Source organism: Somniosus microcephalus, chromosome 21 (assembly GCF_052327205.1).
Source record: "Somniosus microcephalus isolate GS21.2 chromosome 21, FLI_Smic_1.0, whole genome shotgun sequence".
Lineage (NCBI taxonomy): Eukaryota > Metazoa > Chordata > Chondrichthyes > Squaliformes > Somniosidae > Somniosus > Somniosus microcephalus.
In genome coordinates, this window is record NC_141007.1 from 11,829,464 (window position 1) to 11,847,957 (window position 18,494).

An 18,494-nucleotide genomic window follows, 5' to 3' on the forward strand; every position below is an offset into this window, starting at 1 on the left:
CTGTTCTTCAGATTTATCATTATTCAACGTTTTCTTCATGACCGGGACGATGGGTGTTGCCCACTCGCTCCAATCTATCTTGGATAATACGCCTGCCTTTTCCAAATTCTCCAGCTCTGCCTCGACTGCTGGATGAATTGCGTATGGCACCGGCCTTGCCTTAAAAAACTTGGGAATTGCCGCATCTTCCACTTTTATTGAGGCGTGATGCCTTTCAAGGTTCCTAGTTTCTCTTGAAACACTTCCTTGGCATTGGCCAAGATGTCTTTTAATCGTTCAGGTATGACGTCATCATCATTTTTTTTCTTACTGGTCACCGTCAGTGCCTGAATGGAGTGCCAGTCTAAACGTATCTTCCTGATCCATTCACGTCCCAACAGCGGTGGACCACCATCTTGTAGAAAGTATAAATACAACTTCTGTATTTCCTTGCCATTGTATACAACAGGCACCCTTATTTTTCCTTTGGGGTATACTTTCTGCCCCGTATATGTTTTCAAGATAATGGATGTGTCTTTTAAAGGTATATGCGGAAATAGCCGCTCGTAATCCCGTCGATTTATGACGGTCAGAGCTGATCCTGATCTAGCTCCATTTTAACTGGGGACCCTGCTATCGTGAGGGTAACCCAAATGGTCTGGTAATCTTCTTTGGCAATTACATTATGTAATTTGAGACAGCTTAGTCTCTTGTTTTCGGAGTCGCTATCGCTCTTCTGGTCTTCGGAGCTACTGTCCGTCATCATTTGTACCTTTCTTTATTGATTTTTTTTTTCCTGTCCGTGGATTTTTTTTGTCCAGATCGGCATACCCGTGCAATGTGTCCAATCTTTCCGCATTGCCTGCATGCTTTGTCCTTGAACCAGCAGTCCCTCTGGTCATGGGTGGATCTGCCGCAGCGATAACATCTCTCGAAACCCTGTGTCATTTCATGGGTGCCGAAGTCCTGTGTCTTTTGCTGTATCTCTGCAGCTCCTCTTGCGGCTGCTTCGTATGATACAGCCATACTGAAAGCCTTGTCCAGTGTCAAATCTTTCTCAGAAAGCAACCTTTTTTGTGTCCCTTCACTTAGGAGACCGCAGACGAATTTGTCTCGAAGAGAATCTGCCAGTCCTGACCCGAATTGGCAGTGCTTTGATAGCTTTCTTAATTCGGTGAGGTAATCAGCGTTACTTTCATTCTTGTGCTGATTCCTCTTGAAGAATTTGAATCGTTCCGCTATCAGCAGCGGTGTTGGGTTTAAGTGCTCCTGTAGGGTATCAACAATTTCCTTAAAATTCTTGTCCTTTGGTTTGGCTGGAGTGATTAAGTTTCGTAACAGCCCGTATGTCTTTCCGCCCATTAGATTTAGAAGTACTGACGCCTTATCATTTTCTATTCCATTTGCTGTGCAATATACCTCCACTCTTTCCACATGTGGTCCAATCCTCTATATCGTTATCAAAAGCATCAATATTGCCAGCCTTAGGCATCCTGGAAAAAAAATGGCGCTTCCCGCGCTTTCCTTTCTTTCCTGCAGAAAAAAAAAAAATATGGCGCTCCTGGCGCTTTTCCGCCGCTGCTGACAACGCTGTTTTCCACATTAAAAAAAAAAAAAAAATTTACAGGTGGAGACTCGTTCCCGCCAGACTCTCTGGGACTTTTCCCCCCCTCTGCTAGGTCCGAACACCGACCTGCTTTGCAGCGCCGGCCGTCTCCCGAGTGCTCCCCCCTGTCTGTTTCTGCTTGACTCCGCCTTCGCTGCTTGGCCTCGCTGCAGAGCCAGCCGATGGAGCCCCAGCCCGCCGCCCAGGAAGGATTATTGCAGTACCTGCCACCAGCTCGGCTAGCTGGTGAAACCACAGTTTTTTTTTTTTTCTTGCTTTTCTTCGACTTTGGACGTCTGAGGAATCGATGTCCTTGAGGTGCTGCCGAATTGCAGGTAAGTCCGTTTCCAATTCATCGCCACTGTTGTGTCCGTGTGTTAATAGAGACACTGAAGGCAGGAGTTAGTTTCACAGGTGTTTACTGAACAAAGTCTGGAGGTGAACTAACTGATACAACACAATATACAGGCTTATATAGCCCGAGTGGCCATTACCGGCATTACATTACACAGGGGGCTCTTAAAGGCACATACACTACAACATCTCTAATGTAAGAGATATTAAAGGGGGGAGGTGTAGGATCGATTCCTTCCCCCAACGGTAAAAATATTGGACTATGAAATAGAAAAACCCAGAACTGCAGAGCCCGCAAAAAGGGCTTGGCAATAAAGGGTTAATTCAAACATTGCAGCCAAGACTATGAATCTAAAATCTGAACAAGAACATCTGCATATTCATGTACCTTAAAGGGTTACATTGTCCACCTTAGACCATGGCCCCCGAATAACTAGTTTCAGTGCAGGCCTAGACAATGGGCCGGGCCTTGAACCTTTTGAATACGAATGCTAACAGAAACCAACAACTTCGCATATGCAGTCACTTTGGGAAGGTTGCACTGTCAGAAAGGTATCTCTAATCAATGGACAACACCTGGGACAATTCACACAAGTTGGTTTTGGTTTAAGGTAAGATCACTTCGAAGACAGTGGTGTGGGAAGTAGACGGCAGAACAGCGAACAGAAAGATTCGGGCCTACAATCAACTCCAAGAGACAGCCGATCGGGAGTGGTGATTGTATGGTTCAGTCAAATCATAGAGGGGGCTTTGAGTCTGAGTAAGTTTGTGAGTTTCAGTCAGATCACAATAAGGGTTTTGTGATCGAGTCTGGGTAACTTTATATGTAACATTCAAATTCAAATTGCGGATGGGTTTAACTGTTGTCATATTGTGTCGATGCAAATGACGTGTGTGTGTGTGTGTGTGTGTGTGTGTGTGTGTGTGTGTGTGTGTGTGTGTGTGTGTGTGTGTTCAATAAACAAACGAATCAAAGGTTGAGCCAAAGCCGTGTGTATTTTGTTCTTATAAATCCTGACGTCCAAGAACTGTGTGTAACGGGGGACCAGTATCGGAGAAATCCCCTTACAGCTTTACTCTGTATCTAACCCGTGCTGGACCTGCCCTGGGAGTGTTTGATGAGTCAGTGTAGAGGGAGCTTTACTCTGTATCTAACCCGTGCTGTACCTGCCCCGGGAGTGTTTGATGGGGAGAGTGTAGAGGGAGCTTTACTCTGTATCTAACCCATGCTGTACCTGCCCCGGGAGTGTTTGATGGGACAGTGTAGAGGGAGCTTTACTCTGTATCTAACCCGTGCTGTACCTGCCCTGGGAGTGTTTGATGGGACAGTGTAGAGGGAGCATTACTCTGTAGCTAATCCATGCTGTATCTGCTCTGGGAGTGTTTGATGCTGATTGTGACAAAGGGCATAATCAAGAGGGGCAAAATAGCTTACGAAAACAAGCTGGCGGAAAATATAAAAACTAACTCCAAAAGCTTTTATAAGTATATCAAAAGGAAAAGACTGGTGAAAACCAAAGTTGGTCCATTGCAGTCAGATACGGGGGAATATATAATGGGAAATAAGGAAATGGCAGATCAACTAAATGCATACTTTGGGTCAGTCTTTACGAAGGAAGACACAAAAAACCTCCCTGGGATATCGGGAAAAATAGGGACATTGGCAAAGGAGGAACTGACGCAAATCAATATCTCTAAGGATATGGTGTTAAGGAAGCTAAAGGGATTGAAGGTGGACAAATCCCCAGGGCCTGATAACATGCATCCTAGGGTACTGAAGGAGGTGGCCCTAGAGATAGCGGATGCACTAAGGATGATTTTTCAGAATTCATTAGACTCGGGAACAGTGCCGATGGATTGGAGGGTAGCTAACGTTACCCCACTATTCAAAAAGGGGGGTAGGGAAAAAGCAGGTAATTACAGACCTGTAAGCCTTACATCAGTTGTGGGCAAAATGCTGGAGTCCATCATTAAGGATGAAATAGCGGAGCACTTAGCAAATGGGGACAGGATAGGACAGAGTCAACATGGATTTACAAAGGGTAAATCGTGCTTGACTAATCTATTGGAATTTTTTGAGGGAGTAACTGGTAGAATAGATGGGGGAGAGCCAGTAGATGTGGTGTACCTGGACTTCCAAAAGGCCTTCGATAAGGTCCCACATAAAAGATTAGCATGGAAAATTGAGGCTCATGGGATAAAGGGGAAAGTTTTGGCGTGGATAGGGAACTGGCTGTCAGATAGAAAACAGAGAGTTGGAATAAACGGCTCATTTTCTGAATGGCAGGCAGTAACAAGTGGGGTACCACAGGGATCTGTCCTGGGCCCCCAGCTGTTCACAATTTACATTAATGACCTGGATCAGGGAGTCGGATGCAGCATTTCCAAATTTGCAGACGACACTAAACTAGGAGGGGGGGTGGGCTCAGAGGAAGAGACCAGGAAGCTCCAGAGCGATTTGGACAGACTGGGCGATTGGGCGGATAAATGGCAGATGCACTATAATGTGGACAAGTGCGAAGTTATCCACCTTGGGTGCAGGAACGGGAGGGCAAATTATTATTTAAATGGCAATAGATTGGGAGAGGGGGAAGTACAGAGAGACCTGGGTGTTCTTGTACACCAGTCACTGAAGGCGAGCATGCAGGTGCAACAGGCGGTCAAGAAGGCAAACGGTATGCTGGCCTTCATAGCAAAAGGGTTAGAATACAGGAACAGGGATACCTTGCTGCAGCTGTACAGGGCACTGGTGAGACCACACCTCGAGTACTGTGTACAGTTTTGGTCGCCTCATCTGAGGAAGGATGTTCTTGCCATGGAGGGGGTGCAGCGGCGATTCACCAGGCTGATACCAGGAATGGCGGGAATGACCTATGAGGAGAGACTATGTAGTTTAGGGATGTACACACTGGAGTTTAGAAGATTGAGAGGGGACCTCATAGAAGTGTATAAAATTCTGACAGGTCTAGACAGACTGGATGCAGAAGGAATGTTTCCCTTGGCGGGTGAGAACAGAACTAGAGGACATAATTTAAGGATAAGGGCTAAACCATTTAGGACAGAGATGAGGGGGAATTTCTTCACTCAGAGAGTGGTGAACCTGTGGAACTCATTGCCACAGAGGGCAGTGTACGCCAGCTCATTAAATATATTTAAGAGGGAATTAGATATATTTCTACGGGCAAAAGGGGTTAAGGGTTACGGAGAGAAGGCGGGGACGGGATACTGAATTAAAGGATCAGCCATGATCTCATCGAATGGCGGAGCAGGCACGAAGGGCCGAATGGCCTACTCCTGCTCCTATCTTCTATGTATCTATGTATCTATGTATCCCTCGCCCTGATGTGCACATAATTAACATTTTATCTTAAACAATCACAGTTTTTGACTTATCTATGCTGAGACAGAGCAGCAGTTACCTCAGTTGAGTTGCTTCTTATACAGATCAGTTCTGTTTCCTTTACATCGAATAACACCGCCTAACGGAGACAAACATAGTGGACAGAGTTAAAGTATTACTGGCACCAATGTAACATGCTACAAGAAGACACCATCTTTTTGGAAATTTCTAACATTTCCTAGATTTCTTTATAGGAACAGGAGGAGGCCATTGAGCCCCTCGAGCCTGTTCCGCCATTCAATGAGATCATGGCTGATCCGTGACCCAACTCCATTTACCTGCCTTTGGCCCGTATCCCTTGATACCATTGGTGAACAAAAATCTATCAATCTCAGGCTTAAAATGAACAATTGACCCAGCATCAATTGCTGTTTGCGGAAGAGAGTTCCAAATGTCTACCGTCCTTTGTGTGCAGAAGTGTTTCCTAATTTCACTCCCGAAAGGCTCTGTCTTTTAGGTTATGCCCCCTAGTCCTAGACTTCCCAACCAGCGGAAATAGTTTCTCTCTATCTACCCTATCTGTTCCCCTTAATATCTTGAAAACTGCGATCAGATCACCCCTTAACCTTCTAAATTCTAAGGAATAAAACCCTAATTTGTGTAATCTCTCCTCGTAATTTAACCCTTGGAGTCCGGGTATCATTCTGGTAAACCTACGCTGCACTCCCTCCAAGGCCAATCTATCCTTCCTAAGGTGTGGTGCCCAGAACAGCTCACGGTACTCCAGGTGTGGTCTAACCAGGGTTTTGTACCGCTGTAGCATAACTTCTACCCCCTTGTAGCCTAGTCCTCTAGATTATTTTCTGTACCTGTTCATGACATTTCAATGGTCTATGTACCTGGACCCAATTGAAATGAAAGTTGAAAGAGACTACTTCTTGCTCAAAGGACTCTTCCATTATCTTCTGTAAGAATATATACAGTTGCAGCTACTTAGAATGGACTTATCTGTGTAGACAGGTCTTATTCAGTATGCCCAAAGGCAGCTGTAACCATGGGTTGGGTTGGGTCGAGTTGGCTTGAGTTGCGTTAGTTTAGGACAGGTTGGGTTGAGTCGGGTTGGGTTAAGTTGTGTTGGGTTGAGTCGGGTTAAGTTGTGTTGGGTTGAGTCGGGTCGGGTCGGGTTGAATTGGGGTGGGATGGGATGGGTTGGATCGGGTCGAGTTGGGTTGGGTCGGGTGGGCTTGAGTTGCGTTGGGTCGGGTGGGCTTGAGTTGCGTTAGTTTAGGACAGGTTGGGTTGAGTCGGGTCGGGTTAAGTTGTGTTGGGTTGAGTCGGGTTAAGTTGTGTTGGGTTGAGTCGGGTTGGGTTAAGTTGTGTTGGGTTGTCGGGGTGGGATGGGTTGGATTGGGTAGAGCTGGGACAGGTTGTATTGGGTTGGGACGGGGTATGCTGGAGAGTTAGGTGGTAGGAGGTTCCAGTTGGGTTGTTAAATTGAGTATGGCTGGGGAGGCCTGGAGAAGCTTGTCTGCACATAAGGTACCCATCATGTTAACACGTGTAGAAAATTTGTCATCCTGCCCAAATAAATCAACAAATCTTGTACACATTTGGGCACTTTATTGAGTTTACCTGGTGTTTCAAACTGTGTCTGCTTTTTTTAAAAAAAGGATTCATTTATTGCCCATCCAGAGTTGCCCTGAAAAGGTGATAGTGGACTATCTCCTTGAAGCGTTGCAATCCTTATGCTGAGGGTGCTCCCAGGGTGGTATTAGGGAGGGAATTCCAGGATACTGACCAAGCAACGATGAAGGGACATTGATATATGGCCAGGTCAGGGTGGTGTCTGGAGGTGACAGTATGAAGACTGCTCTGTCTGGGATGGTGTCGAGCCTCTTGAGTATTGTTGCAGCTACACCTAACTAGGCGAGTGGTGACTTTTCCATCATACTCCTGATTTGAGCCTTGTATATGGTGGAGAAACTTTCAGGGGTCAGGAGCTGACCACTTGCCTCTGCCCTGCTCTTGTAGCCATGGTGATGATCTGCTTGGTGCAATTAAGTTTCTGGTCAATGGTGACCCCCAAGATGTTGATGGTGCGGGACTCGGCAATTGTGGTGCCATTGAACATCAGCAGGAGATAGTTGGTCTTTCTCTTGTTCAAGATGGTCATTACCTGACCCTAATGTGGCGTGAATGTTGTAAGTAGAGTCTCTGCAGTCATCCTATCAAGCTCCACCCCACATAAACTCCAACTTGTCCAAAATATACCTATCCCATCATGTTTTTGTTGACCCTCTTAGGCTTCTCATCTTGCAACACTATGGGGGCGATTTTCCCAGCCCCAAGGAGGCGGGACAGTTGGCAAAATCTGAGTGTGTGTTCGGAACCTGCCTCCGTGCAATTTTGCCAGAGGCGGTTTTGATGGGTGCAATTCGGTCCCACCTCCAGCAGTCCAGAGAGGTAGATAAGATCCTTAAATAGTAGTTAAGGGCCTCTATAATCATATTTGGACAGGCCCTCGTTATTTTACCACATTTTCAGCGTGTTCCACGACCCTCCTAAACCACATCAGCTAAACCTGACGGGTCGACAAGTGGGTGGCCTCCTCACAGCTGCAGCTCCACCATTAAAACGGAGCTGTCATCAAGGATCAGTTGCAATTGGCAGAACTTTGGTTCAAAAGGCACTTTTAGCAGACCTACCGAAGTCGGAGATGCTGCATCTTCTGTCTCTCAACTGTGGGACCTCCTTGGAAGACCCGCTCCCCGCTTGGACTGAGCGCATCCCCAACGGAGGTATCTGTCAGCAGCATGAGAACCATTTATTTCCTTTCACCATGGAGCTCAGATTCGAGGAGCAGCCACGGCAGCAGCAGAACCAGGCAGCTCAGCAGCAGGAGCCCCAACCTCCTGCTCACCCACCTGATGCTGCACAGGGCAGAAGGCGCCAGCGCATCGAAGCACCTCGCTGCAGGAGATACCCCCCTCTCAGGGTTTACAGGCAGAGGGTGAGCTACTTCAACATGAGTGAGCAGCAGTGCCAAAGGAGGCTGAGACTTTCGCGAGAGGTTGTCCGAGACATCAGCGCACTGCTGCACCAACACCTGGAGCCCAGAGGAGAGGGTGGACACCCCTTACCGGTGGCTGTCAAAGTCACCACCGCACTCAACTTTTTTGCCTCAGGCTCCTTCCAGGGATCATCAGCAGACATCAGCGGCATCTCCCAGTCGGCCGCCCACAGTTGCATCACACAGGTTACCGGTGCCCTTTTTGCGAAAGCCCACAATTACATCCACTTCTCAAGGGATCAAGCAAGTGTCACCGCGCGTTCAATTAGCTTTACAAATTATGGCAGGCTTGCCAATGGTGCAGGGCGTCATAGACTGCACACGTGGCCCTTAGGGCACCCCATCACAACCCAGCTATCTTTGTCAACCGCAAGGGCTTCCACTCCCTCAACGTACAGCTGGTGTGTAACCACAAGAAGGAGATTTTGCATGTTTGCACCAAGTTCTGTGGTAGTTGCCATGACTCTTTCATCCTGCGGAACTCTAGTGTTCCTCCGCTCTTCAATCCGCCAAACCAATTTAACGGATGGCTCCTTGGTGACAAGGGCTACCCCCCTGAAGAATGGCTAATGACGCCGATCAGGACGTCAGCTAACAAGGCTGAAAAGCGCTACAACGCCAGCCACACTTCGACCAAGTCCATGATCGAGCAAACCATTGGCTTGTTGAAGATGCGATTCCAATGCCTTGACAGATCAGGTGGAGCCCTGCAGTATTCAGCATCCAGGGTCTCCAGAATGATCGTGGTCTGCTGTGCAGTGCACAACATGGCACAGTGTCGTGGCTTGCAGCTTCCTGATGAGCAAGTGGCTCAGTTCATAGCCTCCTCAGATGAGGATGAGGAGCAGGAGGAGGAGCGAGTGCAGGCATATCAACCAGCAGCAGCAGCAGCACGCGAGCACATGGCTGCCCGTGATGCAAGGCATGCACTTATCATCGCCAGATTTGCATAGGTTGCCCATGTTGGCACATGTCCTTGGCTCCATCTTAAGACATGATAGACAATGGACATGACTCTCTGACCTCCTTTCACTCTGGCCACCAACCTGACCACGCAAGTGTCGCGGAGCCCGCAATGTGGAGCTGCCCAAGACGAAATAACAGATGCCATCACGCCAACAGTTTGCCATCAAATCATTTTTATACTTTCCAGCAGGGATGGCATTTCATCAATACACATAAACATTCACCCAAGTGGCTACCCCTGTGACTAATGGTGCTTTATTTTTCTCTTATGCATGCTCCTACGTGGTGCTCCCCCTGTGGCTTCAGCAGAAGTGGAGGCACTTTGCTCACTTTGATGCTGCTCCTGCTTCGACACCTTTGGCGGGCGTCCTCTGGGTTTACGAGCCTGTGAGGGCTCGCCAAACGTCTGCTGTGCCTGCAGCAGTGCAGGGGCCGAGACTCCCATCTCAGTTGGGTGCGGTCTCTGGTGGGGCTCTGACCAAGGGCTACGCAGTGGCATCTTGGAGAGGAGCCCCCACTTCCTTGTTGTCTGCCACCAACTTCCCTCTTGCCGTGGCATAGAATACAAGAGCAGGGGGGGGTTATGCTTCAACTGTATAAAACACTAGTTAGGCCTCAGCTAGAGTACTGCGTGCAGTTCTGGTCACCACATTACAGGAAAGATGTGATTGCACTAGAGAGGGTACAGAGGAGAATTACAAGGATGTTGCTGGGAGTAAAGAATCTTAGCTATGAGGAAAGACTGGATAGGCTGGGTCTGTTTTCCTTGGAACAGAGGAGGCTGAGGGGAGACCTTATTGAGGTGTATAAAATTATGAGGGGCATTGATAAAGTGGATAGAAAGGACCTATTTCCCTTAGCAGAGGGATCAAAAACCAGGGGGCACAGATTTAAAGTAATTGGGGGAAGGTTTAGAGGGGATTTGAGGGGAAATGTCTTCACCCAGAGGGTTGTGGGGGTCTGGAACTCACTGCCTGAAAGGGTGGTAGAGGCAGGAACCCTAACCACATTTAAAAAGTACTTGGATGTGCACTTGGAATGCTGTAACCTGCAGGGTTACAGACCAAGAGCTGGGAAGTGGGATTAGGCTGGATAGCTCGTTAGCCGGTGCAGACACGTTGGGCCGAAATGGCCTCCTTTCGTGCTGTAACTTTCTATGATTCTCTCATGGGTCAGGTCCACCTCAGCGCTTGCAAGTGGCTTGAGAGCACCTTGCTGCACATCAGGGGGGGGCCATGGGGACCCATCTCTGCACTGGCAGTCCTACTCAAAAGGACTTCCATGAAGCTCTGGTTTCTGTGTTCAATAGCTGCCCATCGCTCCTCCAGAGATGTCAGTCTATTCTGAACAATCACCATGTGTTATAAATCTCATCTTCAATAAACTACTTATGAAATAACGCTGGACGGCCAGCTGGTGGTGCCGTCCAAGGAGTATAAATACTCGGGCGTGGGCCCCAGCTTTCCAGGGACATTTTGTAAGACAAGGAACTAGTGAAGTACAACTAGACCTCCATGTTCTGAAACAAGTTGATTAAAGCCTTGCTTTATGCTCAAACCAAGTGCGTAGTGAGTTTTATTACGTCACCATGTTTTCCTCACCCTGGTGACTTATTGTCTCCATGGCCGTAACCAGCCTTTCCATGGAGGTTGCCATCCTTTCCGTGGTGCTGCGTATATGTGCCATTGCCTCCCCAACGGCACTGCTCATGTTAGAGCTGGACTCCTCCATCCTCTCCACACTCGCAGTGACCCTGGAGACAAGACCTGTCAGAAACTCCTGCACCTGCTCCTGGAGTTCCAGCACCACTCTATTTCTGGATGGACTCAGAGGCACAGGGTCCACATGCAGCGGAGCAGAGCTAGGAGAGTCCTGCATCCTCCGCCGAGGACTCTCCACTGCTGTCCCTGTCTCCACCACCTGCTGATGCTCACTTGTGAGGTGTGATACATACGGTGACAACACTAATCTATATCCCGAAGGTCCCACCGAGGTGTGCATATCTGCGCTGGTGCTGGGTGCGCTTACATCTGCTGACGCTGCGTCCTCAGAGGTTGCAGGTTCCCGAGGAGTTTTGCTGCTCAGCCTCTTCCTCGTCGACAGTGGGGGGAGGGGCTCTGTGGATGGTCCTGTGGGGGAGTAAAGGCATGGGTTAGACATTTGACGGAAGTGTGGCATGCAGATGCAATAGTGCAGATGCTCAAGTGCCATTCTAATAATGTACACCAGCAGCCATTTCAGTCACTCAAAACAGTGTAAATGAGAGAGAGGCAAAATTATTCTGTCACCAGCTTGTACTGCCTCGCCTGTCTGTCCGTCCCCCATTTCCACCTCCACCTCTGTGCCGGCGATGTCCAGGGCTGCCTCTTCAGCCTGGGTAAGAAGGGCGAGGGAAGGTGGCCCTCCTCCGGTCTTCGCCCTTTCCCTTCTATTGTGGGCTCTCTTTTCCTGCAGTGAGGGAGACAAGTGGAGTTGGAGTGAGAATGATGGAGTGAGTGTAGAGTCCAGAGCATAGATGCTTAGAAGGAGACAAAGATGGAGTGAGGTTCCATGTCCACGGGCCCTCCCTGAGCACTGTTAGTCGTTGTCATTGCACAACATTGAAAGGGAGTGTGAGGGCAGCATAGTCGAATAGTCAAGTGATTGGGTTCATAGAGTGAGAGGGATGGTGAAGGGTGCAAAGGTTGTAAGGGTAAAGTGGGATGTGGAGGAGGAGGTTGACAATGCAGAGTGCTGGTGATGAGAGGAGAAGGGGAGCAGAAGGAGGGTCAAGCTGAAGGTATACTCACTGCCTGATCTTACACGGTCATTGAACCTTTTCCGACACTGCATCCATGTTCTGCTGCACACCGATCTGCACCCAGACAGGCTTGGTTTCTTTGGGAGGCCTCTTCCTCCCAGATGAGGTGAAGAGCACCTCCCTGCTGGCTCTCACCCCCTCAACCAACATTCCCAGCGCCTCATCGGAGAACCTCAGGGAGGCCCTTGCCTTGGAGTTGGCCATTGTAGAAGTTGAAAAAATGTTGGAGGTGGTGCAGCATTGACAAAAATCCAGTGGAATGAGCCAAGGCAGCAAGCAGCCCTTAAATGAGGCTGGATAAGTGATGTCAGCAGAGGCGAGTTTCAGTCCCAAAACACTAATTGGCCCAGGGGAACCCACACCTCTGAAATCAACTGGCCAATTAGGGGAAAATCGCAATTTTCTCCCACGTCTCAGTGGAGGAGAGTTTGGAACCCACCCAACCGAAACCTGCCTCCATTGGGAAAATCGCCCCCATAGTCTTCAAGACTCTTGTCCTCATTTACAACTCCCTGCATGGCATTGCCCTACCCTAGCTCTGCAACCTTCACCCTACATACCAGCTTGCACCCCCCCACTGACTCTGGCCTACTGTGCATCCCCGTCCCTCCAATCCACTATCAGGGGCAGAGGTTCTAGCCATTTCAGCCCTCTGCTATATCTTACTAATATCTCCCTCAACTTTCAAAAGCCTCCTCTAAATCCACTTCAGACCCACCTTCAGTCACCTCCCCTAATTCTGCTCACTGTCCACTGCCCCCCCTCCTTTTTTCCCTGCTGTGAAGCACTTTGGGCCATTTAAAACAAAATGGAATTCTCGGGATGTGGGTGTCGCTGGCAAGGCCAGTGTTTATTGCCCATCCCTAGTTGCCCTTGAGAAGGTGGGGTGGGCCTTCTTCTTGAACCGCTGCAGTCTGTGTGGTGATGGTGCTCTAACAGTGCTGTTAGGGAGGGAATTCTAGGATTTTGACCCAGCGACGATGAAGGAATGGTGATATATGTCCAAGTCAGGATGGTGTCTGACTTGGAAGGAAATTTGGAGGTGATGGTGTTCCCGTGTGCCTGCTGCCCTTGTCCTTCTAATCTGCTATGCTAAAGCTGCTTTATAAATTCAAGTTATTACTGTTGGGTCTGGTGGAGGAAGATTGCGACAGCAGCCCCATCACTTCGTATCATGGAAGCATTAGTTTGCGTGTAATCTCACCTGTGGTGCCAGGTTTTGCTGCAGGACCTTCTCGATGCCCTCATCCAGCACTTCCTTTCCACCATACTGTAAGAACAAACTACAGTCAGCTATTTCTTTCTGCGCCCTGTCCCTCAGCCCTCAGGGTGCTTTATATAGAAAGACTTAACTTTAATTGCAGTCAATATACCTTTAACCCATACAGCATTGGCATAGTTTACAGCAATAACAGAGACCAGTTAAAGGTGAAGTTAGACCAATACTGTTAGACCTCAGAGTGCCTACAACACCGTACAGTAATACCCTTAGCGTGTACAGTACTGTAAGTGGGTTACACCATTAACTCAACCAGTATTTAAATGTAGAGTAATATGCTTAGCCCTCACAGTGCTTAACATACATACAGTACTACTGAGCCCATGTGGGCTGAATTTCCTGTGTCCCCTATTTTAGCAAACTGGTTAACGCTTTGCGGTAAATTCCTGTCTGTGCTATTGCACCACAGTCATTAACCCATTTAAAATAAACATTGAAATAAAGCTGACACAAACTAGCTAAACAAATCGTACAGAAAGGCAAGTAAACCCCTGGCAGTGGGTGATACAGGGGTTATAATATTAACCCATGCAGCACTTAATGGCATTACGATACTGTTAACCCATCCTGTACAGATTATGGATTGCAGCAAGACCTGATAGTTTACAGGTGAGCTATATTTTGTGAAATATTATTGGTTAACACTGTGTATCTTGTCTGCTGCCATGCCATGAGCCACTTCTCCCTGTAACCTACATCAGCTGATGATGCCACTGGCAGAATGAAGAGCAGGGTTTACGATGCACTGTACCGATGCAGCGGAGATTTGTTAAAAGATAATCTCTACTTATTTGGTTCATAAAATGTAAGGTGAAAACCCTCAACGTTTTGCTAACTTTGTGTATTAAGGAAAACGGACAAAAGGCAATTCGAGCGTACACTCCCAGACCTTTACTCAGCACCATAACCACAACTTTACAAATGTGGAGCCTGGACAACTCACAACTAACTGTGTTTACCATTCCAACGTTCACCTGGCCCAAGTATCGCAGCGAATACAGCAACCTGCAGGAGAAGAAAGATCCTCAGCATTGTGTCCTCACAGCTTCAGCATTAAACTGTGCTTAGCACAAATCCTCAGTTTAAAACATTGCCTTCTGTATCATCTATTACTAAAACTTCTTTGAGAGTCCATTATTCAGGAGCAAAAATCATAGACAAAATCAAACTAGAAAATACAGGTCTCTGCTGCATGCTAATTAAATAGATTCGTTTTACAATTACACTTAGACTAGCACCCACCCTAATCACTTTGCAGCCACCCTATCCAATCGCAATCCCTTGCCACCATACAAGGTGAGCACGGTGGTATAGTGGTTAGCACTGTTGCCTCACAGCGCCAGGGACCCGGGTTCGAATCCGGCCTCGGGCGACTGTCTGTGTGGAGTTTGCACATTCTCCCCGTGTTTGCGTGGGTTTCCTCCGGGTGCTCCGGTTTCCTCCCACAGTCCAAAGATGTGCTGGTTAGGTTGATTGGCTGATAAATTGACCCTTAGTGTTAGGGGGATTAAATGCGTGGGGTTGCGGGGATAGGGTGGGATGTGTGTTGGTGTAGGGCTACGGGGTTCGGGTGGGATATGTGTCGGTGCAGGCTCGATGGGCCGAAATGGCCTCTATCTGCACTGTGGGGTTTCTGTGGTTTCTGTGAAGGGGGCAGCTTGGGGTGCGGAGAAAGCGGTTGAGGCAGCTGGGTGGAAGGTCTCAATCTTTGAGACAAAACACATAAGCTCTTCACTAATGACAACAGAAAATGCTGGAAAAACTCAGCAGGCCAGGCAACATCCGTGGAGAGAGAAATAGAGTCAACGTTTCGGGTCGAAACCCTTCGTCAGGACTGAGAGAAAAGGCAGGAAATGAAACAAAAGGCAGTTTGGGGGCTGGGAAATGGGGGAGGGGATGAAAGAAGCGACATTAAGAGATATTCAAGGTGAGACGAGATAGTAATAGGACAGGTAAAGAAACAGACAATGGCGCCAGATGAAGTGTGAAATGCGCTGGCAGAGTGAGAGACAGCTGCCATGTGGGAGAGAGAAAAAAGAAAAAGGAAACGTCACAAACCAAAAGGGTGGATAAAAAATATAAACTCCTCACATAAGCTCCTCGCATTTGGTCTTGGAGGTGAAGATGGCAGGGGGTGGGTGAGAGTGAGAGAGGAAGGGGGGTCGGATGTGGCATTTTGCTGCTATGCTGAGGGGTTTCCTTAGCCTCCAGGATGACCCTGGAATAGTGGGAGGATTTGGATGAGTAAGGGGGGGGGGTCGGTATTGCTTTAGCTGATCAGGCCAGGTTTGGTTGGGGGGGGGGGGGGGTGGAAATCAACCAGCCGAGCTGCGCACCAGGTGTGCCGCTGCTTACAGCCGCTGCGATTAAAATTATGGCAGAGGTCGAGGACATCAACGGCAGAGGTCAAGGGTGCAGGTCCTGAATTCACCTAGTTTCTCACCTGTCGTCTCGCAGACCGTCTTCTTGCATCACCTCATTAGATTTGTTATCATAGAGGAGTTGGAAGTTGGGGATCTCTTTTTGCATCAGTTGGAGATGAGGCAGCATGGGTCTGTACACTGTCCCATCGTGCCACTTCCAGCGAATCATGTGGAAACTTAATGGTTTTCCTCGAAGTTTCTGTAAAACTGCTTGAGCCTGGAGTCAATCACAATAAAACAGATGGGAGAGCCCATGGTGAGAAAAATCAGGGTTTTTTTCTCCCCCTCTTCCAAGTTTCCCTCAGAATTCCTCTCTTCCTTTTTCTGGTAGTGGTCTCTTTTGCAACCCTCTGGTCCCTCTCCAAAGTTGACCATTCTTCACAAGTAAACCTAGACAGTGAGCACAGGAGCATAGGGACAGAAGTAGGCCATTCAGCCCCTCTGGCTTGTTCCACCATTCAATTCGATTATAGCTGATCTATATCTCAACTCCATTTACCCACGTTTGCTCCCGATCCCTCGATACCCTCACATAATAAAAGATCTATCAATCTCAATCTTGAAAGTTCAAATTGACCCCCAGCAACCACAGCCTTTTGGGGGAGAGAGTTCCAGGTTTCTACGATCCTTTGTGTGAAAAAGTGCTTCCCGATTTCCCTTCTAAATGGCCTGGCTCTAATTTTAAGCTCATGTCCCCTTGTTCTTGATTCCACCATCAGATGCCAACATTTTAAACACCATGATCAGATCACCACTTAATCCCCTATACTCAAGGAACTACAAGCCTAGTCTGTGCAACCTGTCCTTATAACTTAACCTCTAGGCCCCGGTGTCATTCTGATGAATCGGCACTGCACCCCCTCCAAGGCCAATATATCCTTCCTGAGGTTCGATGCATTGACCATTTGGGGGGGAGGGCACCATAGCCAGAACCTGATCTTCTGCTCACCCAAAGTCTACCTTCTCGCAGGGGTCAGTGTAGTGATCAGAATTTGGGCTGATGTTCCCCAGAGGTCCATTGTAATGTCCCTATCTAACTCAACACAAACCAGGAATCAAACATGGGGCCTTCCTGGTCCGTATGGCTCAGTATTCCACTTGGCATTTACTGACGAGCCATTATGGTTTGGCCCGGGGTGGGGGGCGGGTGGTGGAGGAGAGAGAGGGGGGGCTTGGAACAATTCTTCATGTTAAATGTGGTTTTTTATGATCGGTTAATAAATCGGACAGTAAATTGTAGAACAATACTAGGATTAGGTGAGAAAACATAGAAACATAGAAGATAGGAGCAGGAGTAGGCCATTCGGCCCCTCGAGCCTGCTCCGTCATTCAATGAGATCATGGCTGATCATCCAAATTCAGTACCCTGTCCCTGCCTTCTCCCCATACCCCTTGATCCCTTTAGCATTAAGAAATATATCCAACTCCTTCTTGAATACAGGAAACTTTCTGGTATCCGGCACCGACGGGACCGAGCCGGTGCCGTACTATCAAAACTGCCGTAGAAACCAGCGCTAATGTTAAAACATACGGAGCTTTTGAGCTCCGTGTGAATCAACAAACCCTGTTACTTAGCAACAGCTTCAAAACAGTCGGCCGCAGCTTAAAAGCGTCTCTGTAGCTAAGCAACAGCTTCAGCTAGACCTTGCAGAGCCTGACTGGAAAAAAAAAGCAATGAGAAGTAAAAAACCTGATAGGAAACGGCTCCTGAATTTTGCCAGTAGATAGAGCTTTCCGGACATTTAACCTCCGGTTAAACGAAAGTTTCCTGTATATTTAATGAATTGGCCTCTACTGCCTTCTGTGATAGAGAATTCCACAGGTTCACCACTCTCTGGGTGAAGAAATTCCTCCTCATCTCTGTCTTAAATGGCTTACCCCTTATCCTTGGACTGTGACCCCTGGTTCTGGACTCCCCGACCAACTTTCATAATTGGTGATGGAGCTCAGACATCACAGCCACGTGGGGTTGTGTATGAGTGCCCATAAGCAGGGCATCACACTCCTGGGCATTAATGGCAGGACTGTCAGTAAACAAACATCATGCTGCGATCACGTGTCAATCCCACAATGAACATTTCATCCCAGGCAGTGGAGAAAATAATGGGAGTATTCAGTGGGTGGAGAAGCTAATGGGTGTCCCCAATGAAGTCGAGAAACTGATGAGAGTATCCTAGTGGTAGGGAAATTGATGGGAGTGAACTGTCGACAAGTGGGCCTGGGCTCTAATCCCAGTCCAGTCGGTAGCTATGATACCACAACAGTAAAGGCATTCACATGTTACATACAAGAGGAGCCTATTCTTTGGCAATGAGCACGCTGGCATTTTACACGGGGCACATACCTCCCCTCTTTGAGCATTTCTCAAGGAAATACTGTTAATCCCATCGATAATGTCTCCAGCCCGGACACACTCATCTGCTTCAGCTTGGCTTCCTGCAATCACCTCCGTTACAAAAATACGCCCATCAGTGTATCTGAAAGGAAAGACCACCAGCTGTCAGCAAGTCTGTACAATTACTACCTAATGTCCCATCAGATACCCTCAGGAAAGATCCAGATCACAAAGTAGTTTATTCACATTAACCTGTAGAGTCTCTCAGACCACAATCAGCACATCGCATCTTCCAGCACTGGAACAGGAACAAGAAACCATGTGTGTGGACATTGGTGAGGG

At 48.0% G+C, this 18,494-nt stretch overlaps 1 protein-coding gene across 3 annotated transcripts in view; it reads right to left on the reverse strand.

The window, feature by feature from the left end:
• The window catches only part of LOC147102602 (uncharacterized), a 115,668-nt gene that overhangs the window by 36,153 nt on the left and 61,021 nt on the right, over positions 1-18,494 (reverse strand). The window contains exons 9-16 of one of the 3 annotated variants that reach the window (XR_015073032.1): positions 18,162-18,294; positions 15,838-16,034; positions 14,354-14,399; positions 13,320-13,385; positions 11,604-11,763; positions 11,344-11,444; positions 5,359-5,418; positions 4,664-4,810 (exon numbers count right to left, since the gene is read on the reverse strand). Coding sequence is in view for 2 of the 3 variants with exons in the window: in XM_085963256.1 (XP_085819382.1) it covers positions 5,359-5,418; positions 11,344-11,444; positions 11,604-11,763; positions 13,320-13,385; positions 14,354-14,399; positions 15,838-16,034; positions 18,162-18,294 (763 nt within the window). In the remaining variant the exon portion in view is untranslated. The remainder of the gene's footprint in view (positions 1-4,663; positions 4,811-5,358; positions 5,419-11,343; positions 11,445-11,603; positions 11,764-13,319; positions 13,386-14,353; positions 14,400-15,837; positions 16,035-18,161; positions 18,295-18,494) is intronic. The other 2 variants (XM_085963256.1, XM_085963257.1) reach the window with 2 other exon arrangements.